The sequence below is a fragment of the Dicentrarchus labrax genome, unplaced genomic scaffold, assembly GCF_905237075.1.
Source record: "Dicentrarchus labrax unplaced genomic scaffold, dlabrax2021, whole genome shotgun sequence".
Taxonomy (NCBI): domain Eukaryota; kingdom Metazoa; phylum Chordata; class Actinopteri; family Moronidae; genus Dicentrarchus; species Dicentrarchus labrax.
The window spans coordinates 20,047,699-20,072,885 of NW_026136711.1; the positions used below are offsets into that span (position 1 = coordinate 20,047,699).

General features: G+C 40.1%; 1 protein-coding gene across 3 annotated transcripts in view; it reads right to left on the reverse strand.

The window, feature by feature from the left end:
* The window catches only part of celsr2 (cadherin, EGF LAG seven-pass G-type receptor 2), a 63,642-nt gene that overhangs the window by 20,984 nt on the left and 17,471 nt on the right, over window positions 1-25,187 (reverse strand). For all 3 annotated transcript variants that reach the window (XM_051416353.1, XM_051416352.1, XM_051416351.1), the window contains exons 2-5: window positions 19,875-20,582; window positions 10,083-10,305; window positions 4,337-4,452; window positions 4,159-4,247 (exon numbers count right to left, since the gene is read on the reverse strand). In XM_051416353.1, coding sequence (XP_051272313.1) covers window positions 4,159-4,247; window positions 4,337-4,452; window positions 10,083-10,305; window positions 19,875-20,582 — 1,136 coding nt within the window. The remainder of the gene's footprint in view (window positions 1-4,158; window positions 4,248-4,336; window positions 4,453-10,082; window positions 10,306-19,874; window positions 20,583-25,187) is intronic.

Here is a 25,187-nt window from a genome sequence, read left to right on the forward strand (position 1 = left end):
ACATGATTTTCTGATAGAGTAGATTAGATTAAATCTCTGTGAGCCTCTAATAATATGACTCTGTAACTGAGAGGCTGCAGTTAGTTAAATTCCTGTGCTCACTTTGTGTCTTGTGATCACAGTGTGCTGAGTGTTAGTGATGTGAATGAGATGAGACCAATAATAACCCTGAACCATCTGGCTGTATGTTATCACCTCACTTGAATGACTTGATCATTCAGGTGAGGTGAGGAAATGTCCGTCCGTTGTATCTGGGTCGTGTCTACCGCTGAAATATGTGAGAATTAAACTTTGTCTTCCACTCACCAGAACATAAAAGCAGCACAAGAACATCTAGAGAATAAATATGGTAACAAAACACCATCAAAGTGTAAATACAGAGTTTACAGTCACACATATTGTTGGAATAAATGTAACTGATATAAGAGTGTGATGATGAGCCTGGGAGGAAGGGGTGGTGCTTTTGTTTTTGCTTTTATTATTATTATGATGCGTATATGTTGTATATTGTTTGACTTTCTCAGTATGTACATTTTATTGTTGTCAAATTCTGATGTCTAATCATGATTGTTGCCATTCACCTGCCGGGGACTGCAGATGTTTGCCTCTATGGTTAAATCTGGCACATTTACACAGTGGACTTAAGTCCTTGTGTTCAGGAATGTGCATTGTCCCTTTTTTTAAATAAATACATTTCAAACTCCTATAGTCATGTCAGCAGCTCAGTGGATGTATGTATGCACAGCGGTGCTTTGAACTAAATGCTAAAGACAGCATGCTAACAGGCTTGCAATGACAAAGCCAACATGCTGATGTTAAGCGGGTATAATGTTTGTTAATGTTCATGTTAGTGTGTTAGCATGCTTACATTTGCTAATCAGCAATAAACATAAAGTACAGCTGAGGCTGATGGGTATGTTGTTAGGTTTGCAGGTATTTGTTAATGAGCACGAAACAAATTAAAATGTTACAATTTGTCCTGCGGAGGAGCACAAATGTCTGTAAAAATTTAATGGGTGTTCATCCAATAGTTGAGACATTTCACACGAAATAAAAAACGCCAACCTCATGGTGGTGATAAAGGAAAAGTCAGTAAGATCCAATGTTTGAGAATCATGAATGTCTGAGCCAAGTTTGTGCCATCCTCTGTTCAGACTGAGAAAATACAAGATGAGAACTCACTGTCAAGGCGCTCATGGTTTTATCATTATCATTACTTTGGTGGCAACACAAACTATGTTAGTCCTGGACTGCAGACTGAGGCATAATCTGGCTTTAAGTTTTAAGTACAATGGGCCTTGTTATCAAGCTCTGTTCCCACAGGAAGTCCCACCACTTACCATTCAACCCTGAAATGTTAAGTAGATGGAAACAGACACTGAAGGCAGCTTTTACTTTTCAGTTGATGCTCCTTGAGGCCAATTTGTTACAAATTTGTTGATGATGAAACAAGTAAACATGCGGTGTGAATTGGCAGAGGTGAAATCATCTGACATGCTTTTTTCCACGGTTTTCCCTTCGCTGTGAAAGCTCTGAAACAGGCAGCGCTCCAGATTGGACGCTCCTTTCACTGACCTCTGCTGTCATCAGTCACGGCTGTTGACTCTCCAATAATGACTGTCTGTCAGGACGTCTTTCTGCTGCACAAAACCCTGTCCTGTCAGCGCTGATTGGAACACACATATTTGCTCAAGACCACATTAAACACTGCTCTCACCCGCCGCTACAGGGGATTATGGGAATATGAGTTCCCTGTCACAGAGGGTGACAGGGGTTGCGCAGGAGGAGCATGGCATCAAGCAACACAAATATGGGATCTAAGATTGACTGAAAAAACCATAGCAACAAGAGGGGTCGGCCCTGAAGCGCAGCGTCCCTGTTCAAAGCCCAAGTCAATACTTCTCTCGGCTTTTCTTTACCCTCCTTTCGCTCCTCTCCTGCTCCGCTTTTCTGTCCTCGCTGGAGAACAGAGAGTGAGGGGCACCTTCCCCGGGGCCGCATCATTCACTGCCCATGGTCCCAAAGGAAGCAGAGCCAAACACAAAGGCAGCGGTCATTGCCATTCTCCACAGTCCCCCGCCATCCTGAAAGCCACATTTCAATCTAAAAATGCCCCCTCCCCGCCTCACCCTGCCCCACCCCCTGCGGACAGGGACGGGTCAGAGTGGGCCACCATGGGATACCTCCAGTGGGAGGAGCCATGTTTCTACCTCAGCGCCTCACAGGATGTGGAACATGAGGAGGATGAGGAGGATTAGTTCAGCTAGAGCTCACGGGTGGGACCCTGGACACTTCTGGGATACCCTGTATTCAATATAATGAATATATATGTAATAAGTACACTGGTTTTTATGATACAGTTCAAATAATGTAGGATATATCATTAATTCCCCTTGCTCACCATTAAGAAATGATCAAGTTAGTATGAGTTTATGTGATAAGCTAATACTTAATGGATGATCAATTAATTAGTTAATTCACAGTTCCATTTATTTATATCCCAACAAATCAGCTGAAGACTGGTTACATAGAAAAGTGTGTTTCATACCCATAACTGTCCAAGCTCGTACTGTACATGCAAACCTCGCATTAACTGAATCATGTCGTCTCCAAACATGCGGCACACTTACAGATGTAAAACTTCCAGGTCAGGAAAACGACAACGAAAGCAGAGTCATCCGATTTGAGGGTTTCGTGTCAAAGTGATTAATGAGACTATAATGTCTTTTGGCAAAGCACCAAATAGTTTTCATCCAAAACTCAACAAGATTCCCCCCTTCATCACTTCTTCTGGCTAAAATCTGACACAGCCATGTTATCATAGACACTGAATAGAAAATGTGAGCCGCGGGGGTGTTGCCTGGCAACATCTTTATGATGCAAAGTGACTTCCTCAATAGAATAAAATGTGACATCCTGTGTGTTGGTCCTGGCTGGGAAAGTACAGCGAGAGCAGAGACAACAGCTCCATACATTCCTCCACTGATTGAGTTGTTGTGATGTTCTTATAGAGAAATGTATTAATCAAAACATATTTTGTCCAGTCTGAGCATGTCTGGAAACGTTGCCTTCCCACTCTCTAGCTTTCATTCATTCACCTCCCCCTGCCCTCTCTTGTCTGATTATCTCCCTCCGTCAGTGTCTAGTTGGCATGTTGGCTCTCTTCCAGATCATCAGCCTGTCAGCAGCTATTCTTTAGTCAGACAGAGCAGCAGCACTAAAGAGGCAGTAGGACAAACTTACACAGCTCAGAGTTTCCTGTCTGCACTCTGGCTTACACCCACTACAGTTAGACCTCTACGGAGGTCCTAAAGACAGAGCTTTTTATGGAGAAAGCACGTCAGCCGGCAATCATCGCTGCCGCCTTTAGTGCAATAAAAAGACACAGTCTGTCGTCTGCAGCGGCTCAGACCTGTGACCTGATTTCACTCACCAATACCTTCTCTAACTATGTCTGGTATTGTGCTGCCACACCTGATGAGAGGAGCAGCAGCAGACACATTTAACCAAAGGTATGTCAGCTATTGTATAATGATTAAAAGGAGGAAATGATAAACCTAATCATTACATACTGATGGTTCACCATGCTCATCTTTATTTAAAGGATTGGGTTAACATTTTGGGAAATACATCTATTCACTTTCTGGCGGAGTGCTAGATCAGGATATTAATAGATAAATACCTCACTCATGTCTGTACAGCAAATATGAAGTGGTAACCAGCCTTAGCCTGGCTATGTCCAAAGGGAAAGAAATCCCCACAAAGAACCACAACATGAGATTTTTATACTTGTCACATGAAAGAGATATAATGTGCTAATTAGTGAGTTTTAGTGATGCTGCGAGGTGGATTTTGTTATTTTCAGACATTTACCACACAGATATGACAGTGGTATCAATCTTCTCATCTAACTCTCTAAAAGAAAGCAAATAAGTGTCAAACTATTCCTTTAAATCATCAAAATGAGCAATGTTTAAATAGAAGCAAAATTAAGTTCTCTATATGTTTATTTATTTAGATTAATGTAGAAAGTAGCAAATGTTTAAGATGATGCACCTGTTAGTGTGAAAGCTCCACACTGAGACGTTAGAAACATTTATTATTCATTATTCTACATCTAAAACAAATAACACAACAGTTCTTTATTCTGGATCATACCTTGTTGTAGTAGTGGACCTCCACCATGTGCCACTGGCCGTCGCTGACTCCTCCGAGGATGTACGGTGAAACTGTAGTTTTGGTCTCACCTGGAAAGCAGTCAGAGAGGTGAATAACTGCAACACACTCAGGACAAAAATGGTATGAAAAACAATCAATAAACCAATAACTGTTCTACCTGCAGAGAAGGTGAGCTGTATCTGCTCATTGATGATTTCCATGGCGATAAAGTCATGTTTTTCATTGAAGCGGCCATTGTAGAGTAACAAACCGTTGGGCTCTTTGGTAGCAAATCTAAAAACACAAAACAGACAACATTTCAATTTAATTACATTTGTCACTACACAATCTTATCACTATTTTGTTTATGTATTTATAAAGGTTAAGGCTGTGGATATATTATTGTTATTGTCAACAAATCCAATGAAAATACCAAAACCAACAATTAATTAATCTAAGTTACAAGTAATTTCTGTGTAGTTAAAGCCTGATATTCATATTCAACTGTTCTCCAGAAACTATTAAAAACTCATCAGTGAACCATGCGGTTGCACTGAGTGACATATTCATTTATTATGATAACCCAGGGCATTATTATGTATTTATTTTAACTCAATCACACATTCACTGCTAATAAAAATATGCACTAGGGAACCAAATGTGTATTAATCTGCAGCAGAAAATAGTCCAAAACAAATGACCCTTAAAAAAAGAAAGATAATGGTAACCTGTTTTAGGAAAATGATGTCTGCAGTAGGATTCAGGCTGAGCGCCACAAATGGAAAAACAACTAAAACATAGTGTAGCACGAGCCTTTGAACATCAGGATACCAAATGACATGATTACTGATGTGTGCTATAAAAGAGCATATGCTGTTGGCCATGCCTGTACTCCTCCTCGCTAACAGAGAACAGAAGAGAGAAGAGAAAGAGGGCAGTGGTCTGATTTGACCTATTTAAATATATCTATATCATCCCCTCACAGTCACCTTGCTCTCCTTTCACACTGGAGTGCTCCTGCCCCGCACAGTAACACAGTGTGACGCGTAACTTACTATCGTGACGATGAGCCCAAGATTGAACAATCCTGTGGTTGTTACAAACATCACTGAACACATAATGAGGTTAATGATGAACACAAGGCCAAGTCTGAGGAAATAAGTGAAGGAATACAGAATCTGCGTGCCATGAATAGATATAACAGAGCCACATTAAACGTCACACTACAACAGAGACAGAAAACTAGGGCAATGTCACAGCAGCGGGGTGGGGGAACACATTACTGCGAGTAAGAAACACAGGAAGACAGTTCAGAGTAACGACAGCTTCAAAATATATATTTCTCAGGGAGAACACAGACAGCTGCCAGTGCTGTAACCACAGCCTCAGTTTCAGATTTCTGTTTGCCTCTTGATGGTGACACCAGATCACCCAGGGCCGCCGTGTTGCATTATCCTCGCATATTAATGCACAATTCAATATATCTGTGGAAACACGTGGTTCACACTCTGGAACCAGACAGCCGACAGAGCCTCGCTCTCAATCCAGGATCAAAGTATGTGTCGGAGCACATGGTTTAAAAATATCACGCTTTACCTGTCAGCTGTGGTCTGTGGTCGTAAATCTGATCCTGTGGAAATGGGTCGCTGTAACGTGTGAAAGTGTGTTACAATGAAAAAATAAATAAAATCCTGCACAGCTACTGGATTTGTTCATTATCCATCCCACAGGGGACCCAACAATGAGTCTCCAGTGCACGTCTGCCAACCAAGATGCATGTGTGAATTACTGGCATCTGTATTTTCTGGTCATTTACTCCATTAACATGCAGCTTAATTTTCCTCAAAAGCACTAATGAAGTATTATTTCAAGAAGGTGGCTCTACGACACTGAACACCAGTTAGTGTGACATAATTTTCTTTTTTCTAAGCACAAAAGGATCTGCAGTCTCCGTTACGAGCAGTTTTTTTCTCCAGAGGATGTCAATCATTCATCCAAATATCTATAGATGCTCTCAGACAATATGAGCAGCCACCCACCCCCCTCTTTCAGTCTTCATGGTTTGAGGGTATACTGTAAATGATGCTGTTTGTGCAGTATTCTTGAGCTGGAGAAGAGCCAGGGGGCACGGCTCCGCTGACCTGCTTACTGAGAAAAACGATAATCATGACCTCAGAGGAAAGAGGATGCCGATGCTCCAGCTGATAATAACAGCAGAGGCAGAGCACAGACAGAGCAGTCAGATAGTTTATATATATATATCCAGTGAAAAAATACAGAACATCAACTGGAATTATGATCTAGACTCTATTACTCCTCAGTAGGCCTCTGATGGATCGATTTAAAAGGCTTCTCCACATTGCCCCCCTGAGCCCTCTGAACTATGAGAGTAATCAACCGGAGCTAAATACTGACTCAACTGGCATCACTGCGTGTCACATTAGGCACCCATCAGTAAAAATAACAACCAGTCTGCCCTTATGTAGGGAACCGTGTCACGCTATCCTAACGTGCTGCAATGCATAGGACATGTGCAGTGGGGAGGAAAAAAAAAAAAGAGCCCCATACAGTGTGAAATCCAGACACATAAATCTGTTTTGGATGACATACTTTATATGATCTGCTGGAAAAGAAGAAGCCTTATTGCTCTAATACTTAAAATATATATATATTTTAGCTCTTGGGATAGTATTGTCAGGCGGTCAATACTACTGGATGTATTCAGGTGAAATTTTGTACAGATGTTCGCTGTCCACCATAAGACGGACATTTTGGTTTTGTAGTGAAAGGTCTCGAAAAATATTGTATGTATTGCATTTATTGTTGCCAGAGGGTGAATGTTAATTACTCTGGGGCTCTCCTGACTTTTCTTCTTGCACCGGTGTGCTTCCATCCGCCTTTATGTATGCACATTTTAAGGGGAAAAAAGGGAAAATAGCACAGAGAAATTTTTAGATCTGGCTGAGGTAGAAATGTTGGTGTATTAATAAAAACAAAATGTGACAAAATGTAATGGAAACAAATTTAGAGAACAAACCAGGACATGAAAGGAACAGTGACTTAAAAGTCCACTGAAGAGACGGAAACAAATCTGATCTGAGTCAATGATGAGGAGACTGTAATGTTCTTCATGTATAAATAACAAAGATAAATTACTTATTTCTATCACATTTAAACATTGTTTTTTAAAACTTTTGAGATTTGACTGGTCATCATCTTGTTGCCCTCTCTTCTTTTACAATTGTTCAGTGGTAACCAACTATACAATTAGTTGAAATATCTAGGATTTATTACATGAAATTTCATTAAAAATTATGCTATATTTGGAGCGAAACTTTACTAAAAAGATTTGATTGAAATGTCTCAAAAAATACTGGCTGGATTGCCATCAACTTTGCTACCAGTTTCATTGTAATAACTCGGTCATCAGGTCACAGAGCTGCTAGTGTGGCTATAGACTCTTGTTCAACATGTGCTCTCGTAATAGTTGAACCCTAAGTGATTATCAGAGATATCACGATGGGAAAGAGTTTAAATCTGGTTTGTGCTGATCCCGTAACACTCTGTACTTTTTTTGTGAAACCTCAGGCCTTAATTGCAGAGCTCAACCGCCAGAGCTGTGATATTATGAGACCTAAAATTAGCCGTCACTCTGAGTGAACAAGATCCACATCCTGAGCCGTTCATCATAACAGAAGCTCTCCCTGCGAGAACCTGATCAGTGCAGGCTCAGGTAACAGAGACACTTGTTGACCTCACCTGCCTCGGGCTCTCAGTATCGGCACCTTTAACACAGCAGCTACTTCACAGCTTCCGTGACCTGCCAGTGAAACGTAGACCACTTTCAAAACTGGTTTGAGCAGTTCTCCATCAAAAAAGACTGTCATCTGAACCTCGCTTAAAGAGGGGCCGAGTCCATAAAGCTCACAAGGGGGATATTATTTCCACCGGCAGCCATTGTGAGTGTCAACCCCTGCCAAGCACGTCTAAGGTGACATGTATCACAATGAGTGCAGCAAAATGGCAGAACACATTCCCTGTGATAACATCTGAGAGGTGATATTTGTTGTCACTTGTTGTGACACATATCAAACGGAACGGACCGCTTTTATCGTTGATTACATTTCATCACAGAGAATTCATGCAGATTGTACGTCCTGCTGTCTTTGCATGTGTTCAGTGTTCGCAGCTCATCTGCTCATTTCTGAAGCACCTCCCCCTCCTCAAACCACCTCCAAATGATCAACCACACAGATTAAAAGCATCAGTTTCCCAACCTTCTGCCATAAGTTGGATGGTCGTAAGATAAATGTTAAAATACTCATCTATGTGAAGTTATGATTGTGTTAAGAGGCGCTGTCATAAGGGGAAATAAGAGATAATAAAAGATGAGGCCTTGCAAAAAGCCAAACTGAACTAAAACTCACTACTTTTAAAACTAATGTAATCAAATTTACATGAGGATTTTGCAGTTTTGGCTTTTTCTTTTTGTGCTGTGTAGGAAAAAGAAGGAACCTTGGGCTCAAATCTTTTCTATTTTTACTAAATGCTAATTATGGCATGAGATACCACCTCCAATTCTCAGAGAAAGTGCCAGCGTTAGCAATGACATCGCCGTTTGCATGTCTCATGTCATAAATTCTTCATAACAAAGTTCTGCCAGGAAATAGTCAGAACAAAGATTATTTTTAGTCTGTAAATGTTTTCCTTGTCATTTAAAATCAAATGTAGAATCTCCCCACACGGTGCTTAAAGTAATAGTCTGACATTTTGGGAAATAAGCTTAATAATTTTCTTGCCAGAGTTAGCTGAGAGAGATTGATACCCCTCACATGTCTGTATGGTTAATGAAGCTAAAGCCAGCAGCTGGTTAGCTTAGCATAAAGACTGCAAACAGGGGGAAACAGCTAGCCTGGGTCTGTTCAAAGGTAACAAACAGACAGACATTAAAGTGATATCAATCTTTTCATTCAACTCTCACAAAATCCCTTTAAAGATGTATTAAACTGAGGCAATTACACTTTAAGGGTCTCTGGTGTGTTGTGTACGTATTGATTAGTATCAGTATTGACATTTCCCCATAAGAGACATATGTGCTTGTACAAGTTGTAAAGCCCTCTGAGACTAGTTTTTAAATTTGGGCTATTAAATATAATTGGTTTGACTTGACTACATCGACATTGTACCTAAAACAATCGACATTATCTAAGAGAACAGGGACTGTATTCCCCACAGAGTTACAGGAATAAGAAAATAGGAGCTGAACACATATTGAGCATTCAGGAAGAAAAAAAAACAGCAAAATTACACTAAAACCTTGCCTGAAGCTCACATAACACTAACCGAGACGCCCAAACTACAACAACATTGTTCAATACATACATAATGACTGCACACTCATCCAAAGGCAGCTTCTCTCTCGGGCTTCACCTTGGTGAGGGAGACTGTGCTGAAATAGGCCAGGCGCTGACTCACAGCTCAAAGTGACCAGTGACACTGACTGTAATAAGATCAGACTCACTCTTGGCTGTAGGATTAACATCCTCATGTTATGCAAGTCTCATCTCCAAAAATGCAGCTCCTTCTGCTCACCTTCTGTTCAACCTTTATGTGAGTACAGTACAGTATGCACACCTCTAATGTATACTATGTCGTAACTGTGGTTCTGTATTTATAGCACAGGAACTATAATCTGATACCATACTGGCTCTACAGAATATGGCTGTTGTTCAGTGAGCCCATTAAACACCATTATGGTTATATAAATGTGAGGGGGGGGGCACACTTCATCTGGAGAGTGTGCATGTAGAAGTAGGATGTGGGGGCGGATGAAGAGTGAATCACAGATTACTGAAAGGCGATGGAGTAGCGCAGGTGATCCAGGTGAGCTGCAGCCTGCTGCATGGGGAGGTGGAGGTGCTTACGTGAGAGAGAGGGTGAAGTGAAAGCGCTGGCGGAGGCCCTTGAAGGTCAGGAAGGAGTGCGGGGGGAAGTTGCGTGTGGTCATCTCGCAGTAGGGCTTCTCGTAGCCACCCGACGGACACTCGCACTTAAACCCGCCGACCAGCAGGTTGACACAGGAGCCGCCATTCTTGCAGACTCCCGGAGCACAGCGGCCAGAGCGGGATGACAGCTCGCAGTGCTCGCCTGGACACAGAGAGAGAGAGAGGGATGGAGAAGGAGAAAGAAAATGAGGATTAATATTGTTTGTGACAAGCAGCATCACCTCAGTCATCCCTGTAGCTTCCACCTCAGGGACTCCTCACTGCTATATGTCTCACTGTCACTGCAACTGTCCTTTATATATATAACATTATCCACCTGAAATGTTCATCTGAACTGTTTCAAACATATAGGAGTGGATGAGAAATAAAATATGACCGAGGACTCAACAGTCAAAATTAGAAACACTGTTTTTTCTTCGACTGCAGTTTCAATCTTTCTCTCTCCTCTGTGTCAAACCCAGCATGACTCCCCACCTCCCTCTGGGGACATGGTTGCAGTTTGTGCTGCATTTATATTCAGTGAGACAACTTGATGTCTCAAAGCAGTGAGTTGGAAGTGTTTATGCAGTCAGACTCTGAAGCAGTCAAACAAAATTATTGCAGTTTCTGCAGACTCTGGTGGATTATGATGATTACTTTAAGATTTTTTTCCTAAAAAGACATTTGAGGAGTTCATTTTTAAATTACAAAGTCAAAGAGATACACAAAAAGAAGGAGTTGAGTCCAACTTATCAATCCAGCACTGCGCTCAAAAGAAAGTTTCTTCCAAAGTAAATCTATTTTAATGCTTTACATTAAAAGGACTTCTCAAAGGTAAGTTATAGGTCACAAATAGGGCTTACATAATGTTATATAATCTGCCAATTGTTTTCTTGATAAATTAATGTATTATTTGGTCCACAATATATGGGAAATTAGGGAAAAATGTTCAAACAAAAGCTCAAAATCCAACAATATTCAATTTACTATCACATAAGAGAGAAAATGTCACTTTTGCTTGAAAAATCACTTAAATGAAAAAATGAAAGCTCAATTATGAAAATAATTGCATATTAATTTCCTATTAATCAATTTACCAATTTATCAACTAATTGTTTCAGTTCTTGTCATAAACTGAAGTTACACAGATGCTTTGCCTATTTGTAATGCTGATATTACTTTACTGCTACACTTTTTCTTACCAGAGTCAATATATGAAAGTATGTTTCAAAATGTGATTCCTTCTAATCAAACTTTCAAAGACGTATTCCATCAGATAAAATGTAATAAAAATATAGTTATATTGCACTTATTGATGGGTTCAAAGACACTATGGAGATTCATATTGAATTGATCCCAGATTCAAACCACCAGCATCAATCACATTAGAGCTGAAACAAATAGTGGATTAATGATTTGTCAATCAAAACCAAGAACATAATCAACAGATTAATCAATGATAAAAAAATAATAATTAGTTGACACTGAGCTGAACTGTGAGGGGCAGAATGAGACGACTTCATGTCACACCGGGCCAACAAAGCAAACAGTGATCAATTTGAGGAGCAGTACAGCAGCATGCCAGACGGGCGCAGACAATAAGACTGTGTCTCTGTTGGGCCTTCCTCCTCCTCAGCCCAGCAGTCCGGCTCACATGTGCCGTTTGTCTGGATCCTCCGGATGGGAGGCTGCAGCAGTTGCTCAGGCAAGACTGCACACTCTCCCATGCGTGAGCTGGAATTTGTGTCAAAGCCACTCAGTCAGCAGTGTGGAAGACTTCCGCTGTGGTCTGCAGCACTACTGTAACACTGGCACACAACCCACATCTTCATCCAACACCACTGATACACAGGCCTTTTATTGACTCTCTGACTATTAATCACTCTATTTACAACCCGGGTCAAAACAAGTTTCTTTATTACTGTTGTTGGGTCAGTCTATTCATCCAAAGTAAATGTAGAAGACGCTGGATGAGACATTACAGTTGAGATTTTAGACCACAAAGAAACCTCATTAAAAACAGTGATTAAACTTTAAGGTATAGTTTACAGTGAGGATACACAAATTATGAAGGATTCAAATTAATGAATGTGATGTATGGATTTAGAATTGTTGCTTAATGTTTACAAATAATTGATGCTTTACAGTATAGTAATAACTTGCTGTAATACCTAAATAAAAAAATCTTGGATTGTGAGGTTGTGGGCGGACATTTATGTAGTTTATATCTTCTGCCAACATGGCTTATTTTGCCTGCCTAGATGTGAAATTTACGAGGAAGAAGTCCTCCCATGAACTGTTGACCTCCCAGAAGAGCATCAAGGTTAAAGATTGACTAACATTTATAACTGCTGCAAGATTGACGGCTCATTGTTAGGCCAGAAAACCCCTCAACCTTTTATTATAGAAGGTTTTATTAATGAAGGTTTCTTTGACTTGTATGTCCACAACCTCATATAGCAAAAGGTCTTTTTAGTCAAGCTTTCTAATGATTTACTGATCTGTAAGACATAAAAAAATTGTCTTTTAACCTAAAGCCATCAGTGACAACTTTGTAAGTCTGTCCTGTTGTGTTTTCTAAAGTGGTAGAAAAACATATCTCTGTGCCACTCAGTTTCAGAAGCAACAAAATAGAGCGTAATAGCCACTCTACCCCGTCAGCCTAGGACAATTTGCTGTCATGTTCTTACTCATGCTTCCTGGTGACAAACAGCCACTGCTGGCCTGCTGGCTGGAAAATGAAGCCTTTCTGTTACAGTGCTGTCTGCCTTGTTATTAATTCAGCAACTTGCTGTTGGCAATAAACTACTTGTGTTTCTTTAAGCAGTCACAGTGGTCAAATATTGCCTCAGCAAACAGAACTGTATTAAACCCGAGATGCTCGGATGGTGAGACTCATAATGAAACTGAGATGTGCTTTACTGTGGATAATATATATTTAACTGTGTCTTTTTGGTACAGATTTATACACAATCTACTTCTCTGATACCTGATATAATGCCTTTCAGTGTTCAGTTCATCCCTGTGGGACGTCTCCACCACAGCAGCTTTACGTTGCCAGGTGAGCAGCTCAGCGGGGCGGGGATGGGCTCACAGTCACAATTCTACAGAACATCCCGATCAATAATTAAAACCGTCTCCTCTGCTCTATTTACGCCTGCTGTACATCCATCCCAGAGCCCACACCCTGTGTTTACTGCCAGTATTGAGGAGACACTATTTGCTCTTTAATTTCTGTTCTTGATGAATAAATCTCAATAGATAGTTGATTGAACATATAGACTATATATAAAAAAGGTACTGATGGTGGATAAGCATTTCTGCTCATAACTGTAATGAAACTGAATTAAAAGACATTAAAAAATACCACTTTGCAACCACCAAATGGTAAAACTGAACTAAAAGCTTCTGCGAGCATTAAGGGAAATCATATCATGGAATATAAATCAAAATCTGAACACCTCGGCCAGCACATTAGCTAAAGTGTTCATGTTGTCCTCAAACATAAAATCAAAAACATATGTGATCATTTATCTGTAAAATGGATTTGTAGCATTTAATAGATCTTCCAGTTCTCCATAAATTGATCCCTGAAGGCCATCGCACACACAATGAGAGAGAGAGAATAAACAAAATGTGACAAACACGCTTTATAAGTATGAGGTTTGCTGAATGAACCTGAAACCATTGCTGCAGATCTTCACACTAAAAGCTCCTAATTATCTCAGACCAGTAAACAATCAAAAGCTGTGTTGAGTTGTTCAATATAAGATAATAAACTCAACAAAAGAATTACCACCTCTCTGTTCAAACTGCTTCTGCAGAGGACGTTTCCTCAGAGATCTTAAACCTGAACAGGTGTGTCTGGGCTGCTAGGTAACAGAGGAGCACCATCGAGTGAGTGGATCCCTCCAGACTCAACAAAGACAACAAGCTTGGGGAAGCTGAGAGCAGGATCCATGTTCACTCCACTGAGACTCAAGCACTCAGGATTATGAGAGTGAATAATGAGATAAGGTGATCAATAACAGAATGGATACATGACCTCGAGCTGTGATTGGATCTTCTCATCACATTACATCATGTAGGGCCTGAGGACCACACAAATACATCGGTACATAGCCAGAAAAATTCCACTGCACCCAAAATAACTGATGCTCCTGTTTGATAGAAATAGGTTTCTTTCTAAAACAAATATTGCAGCCTGAGATCTGAGTTGCATCTCTGTCTCCTCTGGTTTCATCTGTCTACTATCTGCTATCAATAAAGACATAAAATGTTTAAAAGAAAACATTTCAAACTCTGAGAGATAAAAGACAAAGACTGTACACAACAATAGTAATACGACTATCCGACTGGTGTCGGGCCAATGCTGACCTTGTAAAGCGGATCTGGTACCCAAATGTGACCGATCCACATTAAATACAGTTTCTTCATCAATGTCATGTGTCAATGTAGTGTTTATGATCAGTTACATTAATTATGTCACTGCTGGCTGAGTTTTTTAGTGCCTGGACTCCCAACGAGTTCCACACAATGAGGTATACAGATCTTAAAGGTTATATATGAGATTCAAAACATTAATAAAAGCAGCAAACATCTTTTTGCTATGTAAAGATATAGTAATGGTGTCCTGAGCAGAGAATGACGCCACACTCCCTTTGCCTCTGTTGTTATCGCAGCCTCTCTGTGCTTTGTTTATGAATCCAGTCTGGCCGCCTTGTACATATAAGTGCATCTGAGTCCCTCCATGTACAACTGAGGACTGAAACTGTTGTTTTTCTCATCTACGTCTGTGATTTAAGGATTTATTTCAACCAAACCAGAGTTGGTGATTGTTGGACCAATGGTAAGACAATCAAAGACTGTTGTGGTGAGTTTTATTTCTGTCTACTTGGACTGAAATTATGATGATCTGCGAGATACATGCAATAGCAATAACATGGCTGTCCGATAAAACAAAAGGTCTATCTCTGAAGGGGTTCTTTCCATAACGTTGTCACACACGTAAAACCAGCACTTTTAGTGGCTGTATTTTGGCCGGCACATTTGTCTCCAAGGACTAGCTAACGTTACATGGCATAGAATTTTGTATATACAACCTTTTAAATTTGAGAAGAGAGCAGTGGTATTGGCTGATACTGTGAGATAAAAAGTGGGGTTGGAACATCCGAACACAACAACATCATGCAAATACTCAGATTTTTATAACAGTCCATGTGTCTGGCATCATTTAGTTTCATCCGTGCCATCTCTCAGACGCTAATTGTTGTGGCTTTCAATGCTTGGCAGGTGCTGATTTCAAACACTGCTGTGATTTTAAAAAATGAGAGTGTGAACATTCACAAGTGTTTGTTTCAGAAGCATGTCTGCACATTAAAACACCACAAACGCATTCTCCATTAGTGAATGAATTACTAAATAAAAACAACAGACTCTCTCATCACAGAGAGACAGAGGTCAGCAGTTAGCTTATGAATGATCATCACAAACACATGCAGGATGGCACGATTCACTCATTTTCATACAGGCAGACTTTCAGTCTTTAATAAGAAAAGAAGAAAATGTTTGCTCACGCTGAGTATTTTAAGAGAAACATGCGTGAGGGACCTGTTGTTCAGCGTCTACAGAATGACTCGGGCAAGCCAAATCATTCACTCTGTCCTTTTGAAGAACAGCAAAGATGATGGCTGTTATGTTTTTTCATTTTCTTTCCTGCTACCATCTGGCAACGCCCACATGGTCCAACAGTTATATATACACACACACACACACACACACACACACACACACACACACACACACACACACACACACACACACATCCACGCACCATTAACACATAAACATACCACAGATTGTCCATCCAACTTTCTTACACACATAATCGCAGCTATTCACTCAGCTACCCACCCGAATCACACAGAGTGAGCAATTTAGCACTCACACACACACACACACTCACACCCCAGTGCAGAGACTGGTGAACTCAACGCTCACTGAAGCAGGACCGTGGGAGTTGTAGATCACAGAGGAAAATACATCAAATGAAACCTGCATGAACGACCTTGTTTGATCAGACAGTCTGACAGCATGATTCAAACACTTTAAATCATCAACTTAATAATCACATTCAACTCTCAGATAACTCGACAAGTCCTGCATACTGGATCTAACAGAACCTGGGTCTAAACCCCCCGCTGATGGTGATTAATGTAGTCGACTGTGGTCTCTGCTGCTTTCAGTGTAACCGAATGAAAATACGCCCACTTCTCCCACTCACATATTCACTCTCCGTCTCTGCCGATTCACGTTAAAAGCACCTACAGTTCAGCTCCTACACCCACAGCTGTGCATAAGAATATGTAAGTGCCACTCAACCTGGACTCTGAGTGACTGTGCCCACACGTTCAGATGCCGACACTATTTCAGGCTTTATAAACAGCAGCATAAATAGGTGAAAAAACCTTTTAATGTTTGATGAGGAATAATGGAAGAGATGCCAGTTTTTAAGAGAAACGACAACAACGTGCAGTTTTTTAAACACGGGAGACCTCTCGTTTGGCAGCAAACGTGATCTGTAGTTTTTGTTAAAGTAATCATACTGTGAAAATTGTGAAGTGAAGTGGTCCTTCACCAGCTCAGAGTGCACAGCTGCTGAACATCTACACATAAACGTAGTGATTCTGCCCCAGAATGGAAGCATGAAGTATCATCTCGAACAATAACTAGAGAATAAATATACGTAATATACAATATAATACCTATATTATTTACATGTACAATTATACACCCGAACACTTCAACTGTCCCCTGTTTAGTGTCTATATGCAGTAGATAAACATACGACATAAATGTTGTATAATGTGTACAAGTATGTATTAAGGGCATTCAATATATCAACTATATTTTTTATTACATTTATTAATTATTATATTTATATTTATTTATCAATCGCAACTGACTTCTTCTTCAGACTGCTGATGAAGGCCACCAGATGCATCTGAAAAGATATTTAGTAAGTGGACCTTGAGTTACTATTACTATTTTAATTTAAAAATTCAAGCTCAACGTGTCTTTATGAGTTATAAACACATTTACAAACAGTTTTAAACCTTTCTGTGCATGATTAGCTGTGTATAAAAGATTGATTATGTATTGGATATCATTAAATAGGATTACAGTACTGCGTTATCAATCATTCATTAACTGTTTATACACAGATACGAACACTTTAGAGTAGTTATATCTGTTGATAAATAAACATTGTGAAATGCTGTTTTATTTGCTATTCAGATCTTTACCATAAGTAAAAGTATCAATAAAACAGTGTAGAAATACTCTGTTACACTGATTATGTGTACATCACTTTAATGTTGCCACTGGTAAAGATGGTGATTACTTTAACTGTTTTATGTAACTTAATCCATAATAATATATCAGAATGTATGTGTCCATTATATCTTTAATCATTTGTAAAGATATAATGGATACATTTGTAATTTGTATAATAATTACATTACCAAAGCTGTTAAATAAATGAAGTGGAGTAAAAAGAACAATATTTCCCAGAAGTATAAAGTCAATCATACAATTTACATACTAAAACAAAGTACCCAAAATGTTACTCCATTACAGTACTTGAGTAAATGTACCTAGTAACTTTCCACTGCTGCATATAATAAACCAACTAACATGGTGCTTCAAAGACAAGATGAAACTCTAAATCACATTAAAAAGTCGGAGTTTGACCCACTTAACCTCTCAATAAAAAGATGGGGCAACCACCCTAATATTCATACTGTATAAATTAACATATTTAATTCCCTTCCTCTTTAAACTCTTTTTCAACTTCTCCTTTTTTCCCTTAACCATAAAACGAGTGAGCAGACAGTCTTTAACCCTTCGAGGATGTGAATAATTTTTGGAGCAGAGACTGAATAACAATTTCTGCAACTGGTTTGCAATTATGCTGCCAACAGTAATAAATTAGTTATTCATTATCGCTTAAAATAGAAGCTTCTGTCCTCTCCGTTTCGATATTCTGTGTGCTTTGTGATGTTTTTTTTTGTCTTAGGTATTTTTTACCATGGGGCATTTTACTGCCAGGGGACGCTCTCCATCTGTAGCCATCTATAATTAATATTTTCCTTCCATTATTCCACTCAGCGATACTACTCTGGACAGTAAAATGTCTATTTTTTTTCGGTCACTGGAAAACATTCGACACAAAGTAAAGATTTCTCTGCAAACCCCCAGCCTTTTAATAGATATCTGTGAGGAAACAGAGGTTTTGTTATATCATCGTTCTTCCTGTCCTTTGGATGTTAGACTTTGAAACACAGTCCACTCCTACAGCTCAGGATGAAGCTTTGAGTGTAGGTGTGAATAAGGTATACAGGTTATTTAATGGCAGCAGGACGCACAAATAGAAATGGATTGTGGCCAAAAATGCAGCAAAAACGAAGCGTAAACAAACATTTTCATCATTCAGAAGCATTGTGATCTGATGATCTGATAAATTAACCAGATGAAGAACAGAGAAAGAGACTAAACTGATTCTGGAGCATTCAGTTCCATTTAAGGCAATCCACCTTTAAAATGTACAGAAATGCTTAGCGACTGTTTACAGGCTCTTGTTTGTTTGTACACTTCCGTTGTGGCTGACTGCAACATGGATACTCCAATCAATAAGTCATCACTCAGCCTTTGTCTGAAGAGCTACGGTGAACAGGACAGTCCGCGTCTGTAAAGGTTCAATAAAGAGCTGAAGAGGGGAGTGAAGGGGACAGATGCAGACATTAAAGCCCCCATGGGATCTTTGTGAAGGAAGAGAAATTAACATTTTGAAGCCTGCGTGTGGACAGCTTGGCAGAAATTGTGACCTTTGACCTGTTAGTGGCGCTACATTTGAAGACTGGGAAATTATTCAGTGAAAGTCATATGGGGACAGATTGTCAAACCCCCTCCTCCAAACAGTGATAGTCTAATGATAGCTTAGAAACCGTAGGCTAACCAGACTCTACTTACCAGAGCAGTGTGCATGGGGTCTATAGTAAGTATCATAAAGTCACAATAAAGGACATATTTAGTTTACTTTGTGTATAGACTGAAAGGTGCAACTGCACTCGTCCTCATACTAATCCTTGGATATGTCATACTTGTATTTCCAGAGTAGTTTGTTATGTTTTTATGTATGTAAATGGATTGCTGTTTCCTTCAATTGTCCCTTGAGGGATGAATCAGGTATTCTGAATTCAAGAGTTTGGATGAGATTAGATTTAATGGTGTGTTTCTCTGCTCTAACATTAGCATGTCTGACTGCCTGTTAGCCTGTTAGCTGCTCTGGACTGCTCTTTATTGGATTTGAGGAAGTTCAAACTCAACACTGTTGGTGTTGTAGAAATCTAGTTAGTCTAGTTAGTAAGTAAAAATACAAACAATAAAGTATCTAACCTTGTTTGCTTGTCCAAGTATGTTTCTTTATAGCAAGTTAAGCATCAAAACAAGGTTATAACAGTTTGATCTTATGACGACTTTTGAGTAGTAAATTTGTCACTGTTATTATTTAAACTTGCATTATGTGCTGTGCAAGAATGAAAAAACCTGACAGGAGTAGTAACAGTACCTAAGGGAGGTCAGTTGGTTAATGAAGCAGCAATGACAGTGACTGTAAAAAAAACCAACACTGCTTCATCAGTAATTAAGTCTATGTATAATGAGGGCTCTCACCTGTGTAGTCCTCAAAGCACTCGCAGGTGTAGCCTCCCTCTCTGCTGCGACACACGCCGTGGGCTCCACAGGGTTTCGAGTAGCAGAGGTCAATCTCAGTCTCGCAGTAGTCTCCTGTGAAGCCGGTGGGACAGCGGCAGCGTAGTCCAGCGATGGGGTGGATGGGTCTGAACAGGATGGTGTCTGATGCAACGAACGGCGCCAGGCTGTCGAACTTCAGAACGGACACACACTTCATGTAGTTCTCGCACGGCTCACGAAGGCAGATGTTGTCATCGAAAGGAAGAACTTCCTGGGAGGAAATCTTAGCGAGAAGGCTGCGGTTCAGGTACAGCCTCTCCTGGAGTTCCTCTGAGCCGAAAAACTCTCCACCTCCACTTTCAACCCCTCTCCCAGTCTTTTCCCCTCCTTGGCCAAGCCCTCCAGGGCGCTGGGGTCCCTCGCCCAGCACAGGCACGGCCACAGACAGGCTCACATTCAGGATGCGGGCGCTGACGTCGGTGTCGTCTTGGATGTTAAAGATGACGACGTCTTCGCGGGCGGCAGACAGGACACGGGCCACCCCGTCCAGGAACTGGGCAAGCAGCAGGGAGAGGAAGTGCTCCTGGGAGGTGTTGGCCAGCCTCAATGTGATACTGTTGGACAACATTTCATCAGTGATGATGGTGACTTGCAGAAGGCACTGGGCTGACACTGAGTGGACACCGTCTGGAGGAAAAGGAAAAAAGGGATTAACTTCAGACTAACAAAAAATTAAATAGTTACTGCTTAAGATAATAGCTTGTGATGGAAAATGAGTATTTTCTATACAATTAGCGAGGGTGATGGAGTTGATGATTGGGTTGGAAGAAGATGGCTGTGTGTTTTTTAATACTCTTTAGACAACAATGGAGCTCTTTGGCACAGAGGAATGAGATATATCAGGTTCTAGATATAAAGGCAATAGTTGTTAGGAGATTTGTTGACAATAAGAAACAGATCTATCCTTTCAACAAACGACGAGACGTTTTCATCCTTTTCATTTCATATTGTATTAAAAACCAAAGACACCAGCGATTACAGCATCAACACATGCAGCAGCTGCGACAACAGTAGCTGCTGGATAGATGCAGGTACAAGCATGGTGGAAGATTTGTGCAACAGCTGCTCCCGTATCACTGGGTACCGGTATTTACAGAATTAAACTCTCATATGGAAACAGAATAATAACACGGTTGTTACTGTGAACGCAAAACCAAATGAATCAATGGAGGCTTTAAAGAGCACAAATTGTATTTAAATTGACACTTTGATGAATATTAACGCTTTCTTTACACACATTCTTGGCTCAGACAAGTGTTTTCTCTTCTCATGTGCCAGAACAGATAACAGATGTATGCCAAGAGTAGGAGAGAACAAGTGTATGTTTTCTTTCAATACATTCCAAGTTTCTAATCAGCTATTTCACGCCTGTATTCACAACTAACCCTTTCTTTTCTTTGTCCGGAAGCAGAGATGCTACTTCATTATACATGCCATACTGAAAGCCTTAAATTCACCGGTTACAGCATTTCTCAGCTCAAATCTCGTCTTTTATCTTGTTGTAATAGCCGATCCCGTTCATGTTTGATCTTCTATAAATTCAATTATTTGGCTTTGACTGTAGACATGTAGTGTTTTGTCTGCTATTATACAGTAGGGCCATGACTGTAAAATACATTAATTCCTGTGGTAGGCTTTTATTTTTATGTAGATGTTGCTGTTGGTGACAATGAAATGTAAAGGATATACTTTACATGCATATTTTAGCCTGTGTAACCCATTTACATTGAGTTAAGACTTTGTAAAGGTTGTTTTTCCTGCAACCACATTTACAGCAAAAGTAAAACTGCTCATCAGCTGAGAGTCCTTGGCCGGAGCAGTCAGAGTCCTGCTCACTGAGGAGTAAAATTATAATGATAACAGGCTAGATCCTAAACCATCCAATCACAAAGAACAAAGAACACAAAGGGAAGTTCTGTATGTTGCTAACAAGCACAAAACCTATGGATCTGAGTCAGTTACAGCTTCAAGGTTTCTCTAAATCCAGCAGACAGAGAAAGTCTGCAACAAATGTAGAACTGAACTTGGATCATTCTGCTCTCTGCCCGGCAATAAGAAACCAAAGTCACAAAACAAACAGTTTGCTTTGCATCTGTCTAAAACTGTGCTTCCCATTACCTCAAATCATATCACAATTTATTTCAAATTCGGTTATTGAATATGTTTTCATTCTCTCATCATGAGTAGTCATAGTTTTTAATCTCATCATCAGATTTAAACAGAAAAGTAAAACCTTAAAGTTTCTCTTTATAGAAGATAAATTCACTTTTTATTACTTAACAGCTGAGATACAATCCCTCTGATATTTCCTAATCTTAAAATAGCCTAACATAGGCAAGCATTATTATCTTCCTTAAACTAAAATTACACTTCAGTCAATGGCAGATAGATAGATAGATAGATAGATAGATAGATAGATAGATAGATAGATAGATAGATAGATAGATAGATAGATAGATAGATAGATAGATAGATAGATAGATAGATAGATAGATAGATAGATAGATAGATAGATAGATAGATAGATAGATAGATAGATAGACTTTATTAATCCCCGGAGGTATGCCTGAGCACTCATCTTGTCAAAACCTGCACTATAGGTGACATTTAACAGAATCATGTGAGCCGCTGTGGCAACTATGGGATGAATATATGTGGGCAAAATCTGAATTTAATTTATATATCGTTTAAGTTTGCAAACATGAGCCTCCATAAGCTACTTGTTATACCAGAGTAAGGCTGTAGCAGTAACAGACCTGAGCGTACTGAACTCAGCAGTGGTGTGATTATGTCATTTTGTCTCACTTTGAGGTCACGGTGAGAGACCACTATCATTTTGTCCATCTCGCCACTGGCCTGCAGGTTCCTGTAGCCTCAAGAGCAAACACAAAACAGGCTTAATCAAATCAAATGTGTCATGAAAACAAGCCTCTGCCTCTCCCTCCAAAATAATCAATGGGACGCTTTGTTTTGGGCGTCTGGACGCCAGCCAGAGAGCAGAACCTGCGAGCTGAACTCACACAAAACAGCACTGCCCAAAGTTACCAGATTCCTGTTTTGGCACTGGGCGAGTTTAAACACATAGTGCCAAGGGAGGGGGGGAGGAAAAGGGGGAGGGGGAGGGAGGGTCATAGAGGAAGTGAGACAGAGAAGCATGTTTGACACGGCTTTAATCCTTCTGCTTTCAGTCAAGCGCTTCCAGCACAGTAATAATACAGGGCCTTAGCAGAGGAAGTGGGGAAAAATCAAAGCACAGAGACGAGCAGGGTCGCTCCTCCAATTCACACTTTACTGTAAACACACACTCTCTCTCGCTCTCTCTCACACATACACACACCTGTGTACACGAGAAACACTTGCATATAAGAGGAGAACATAACAGGGAGTCACGACAGGCAGAGCAGCTCGTAGTTCAGGCTCCAGACTTTACAAGAGAGGACAGATTTACAGCTAGAAATGCAACTGATGATTGTTTTCGTTATCAATCAATCTTCTGATTTTTATTCTTATGATTCACATATTTATCCATTAAGGCAGTGGTTCCCAACCTCTGGGGGGCAAAAACCTTCCAAGGGGTCACAAGATGATTAACAGGAAGAAAGAAGACAGAAAAGTTATGCTTCAAAAAATGTTTTTCATTTCTTAAACTTTTCTTGAATCTTAGGTTTTTTTATTAAAGGCTGGAGAGTTTAACCTCGTTGGGCCTCTAAAATCCAAGGCTTCAAATAGCTTGTTTTGTACATTCGACAGTTTAAAACGCAAATATATTCAATCGACAGTGGATTTTAAAATGAAAGCAAATGTTTGCTGTTTTCTGTGAAAAACTTAAACTTTAAATTATTTATTAAGTATCAAAATCACTGATTGTCAACTCATTCCTTGATCAATTATCTATGTATTATTTACAACTCTGCATGTGTTTTAAGAGCACTAAAGTCAAAATGTTGTAATGAACTTTATTAAGGGAAAGTATTAATTATGGATTTAATCATGGATTAACAATTTCCTCGATTAATCAATTAATCATTTGTCCAATGGTGCAAAGATATTCAGTTTGACATCATAAAGGAATCTCAAAAAAGCTAATATTTACATTTTAACCTTGTTGCTTAAAAACAATTGATCAATTATCAACAGTTTCTGTTGATTTCCCCATTGCTTAGTTTACTGGAGGACAAATACTTTGTGGAAAATATAGCAATATAGAAAAAGTAGTAGTTTGGTGTCACATTTCATGAATCGTCACAGATTTAAAAACACTATACACACTACACACACACACACACACACACACACACACAGAGAGAGAGAGAGAGAGAGAGCTTGTTACAGTCAATCAGTGAAACTCTTACTTTTACTTTAGACAGAGGAGTATTTCAACTGCCAAGCCTCATAGGAAACAATATTAAGTTCTGTACAGTAAAGCAGTGATGCTATCACCCTTTAACAGTGTAACATTTTACTGAACTCCTTTATAACCTGACAGAAATCCAGCAAACAACAATCTACTTTCAACCTCAGCCAGAACGCAGGGAAACAGTTTTCTCTTCATCCATGCAGCTCAAATTATAACTGATACTCTGCAGCAACAGTAGCCAGAAGAACCCAGCTCTCAGTGAACAGAGGCTCTTAAAGGTTAGGCCACGTATAAGGACAGACATCGCCTTAATTATGTCCTCTGCCAATTCACATTCTTGGATAGGAGCTCGGGCAGAGCTCCAGACGTAGACGCAGCGCTGGGAAACTGAGCGCGAGGAGAATCTCCCCTGAAAGGAACCAGACCATCCTTCAAAGAGGTTATTCTCCATGGAAGGATCCTCCGCTCAGGAACGGAGGGTAAGCGGGGCGTTTTGGGCCAAAAAGGAGGAAAAGAAGGATGCTTAGTTGGTAACGAGACAAGGTGCCAGCTCTGAAGTGTGACACTGCTTTCAGCCCAGAGTTCGACCCCCTCTGGGCCTCTGGGTGCCAGGAATGCTCTCAGCTAGGAAGTGGCGCCAGGGAAAAGATTAAACACACACTGTGGCTGCAGGACTGCCAAGGCTGTGTATGGCATTGTGCGTGTGTTTGTGCATGTGTGTATGTTGGGCAGGTGGGTGGTGGTCATGCATACGTCAATACAAGCAGAGCAGAGAGTGTACATTGAAGGAGTGGAGGTTTCAGAGAATCACAGAAGGTAAACAGGAAAACAGTTGTATGGCATTCAAATTAAAAAAAGAAGAATCTGTATTAAAG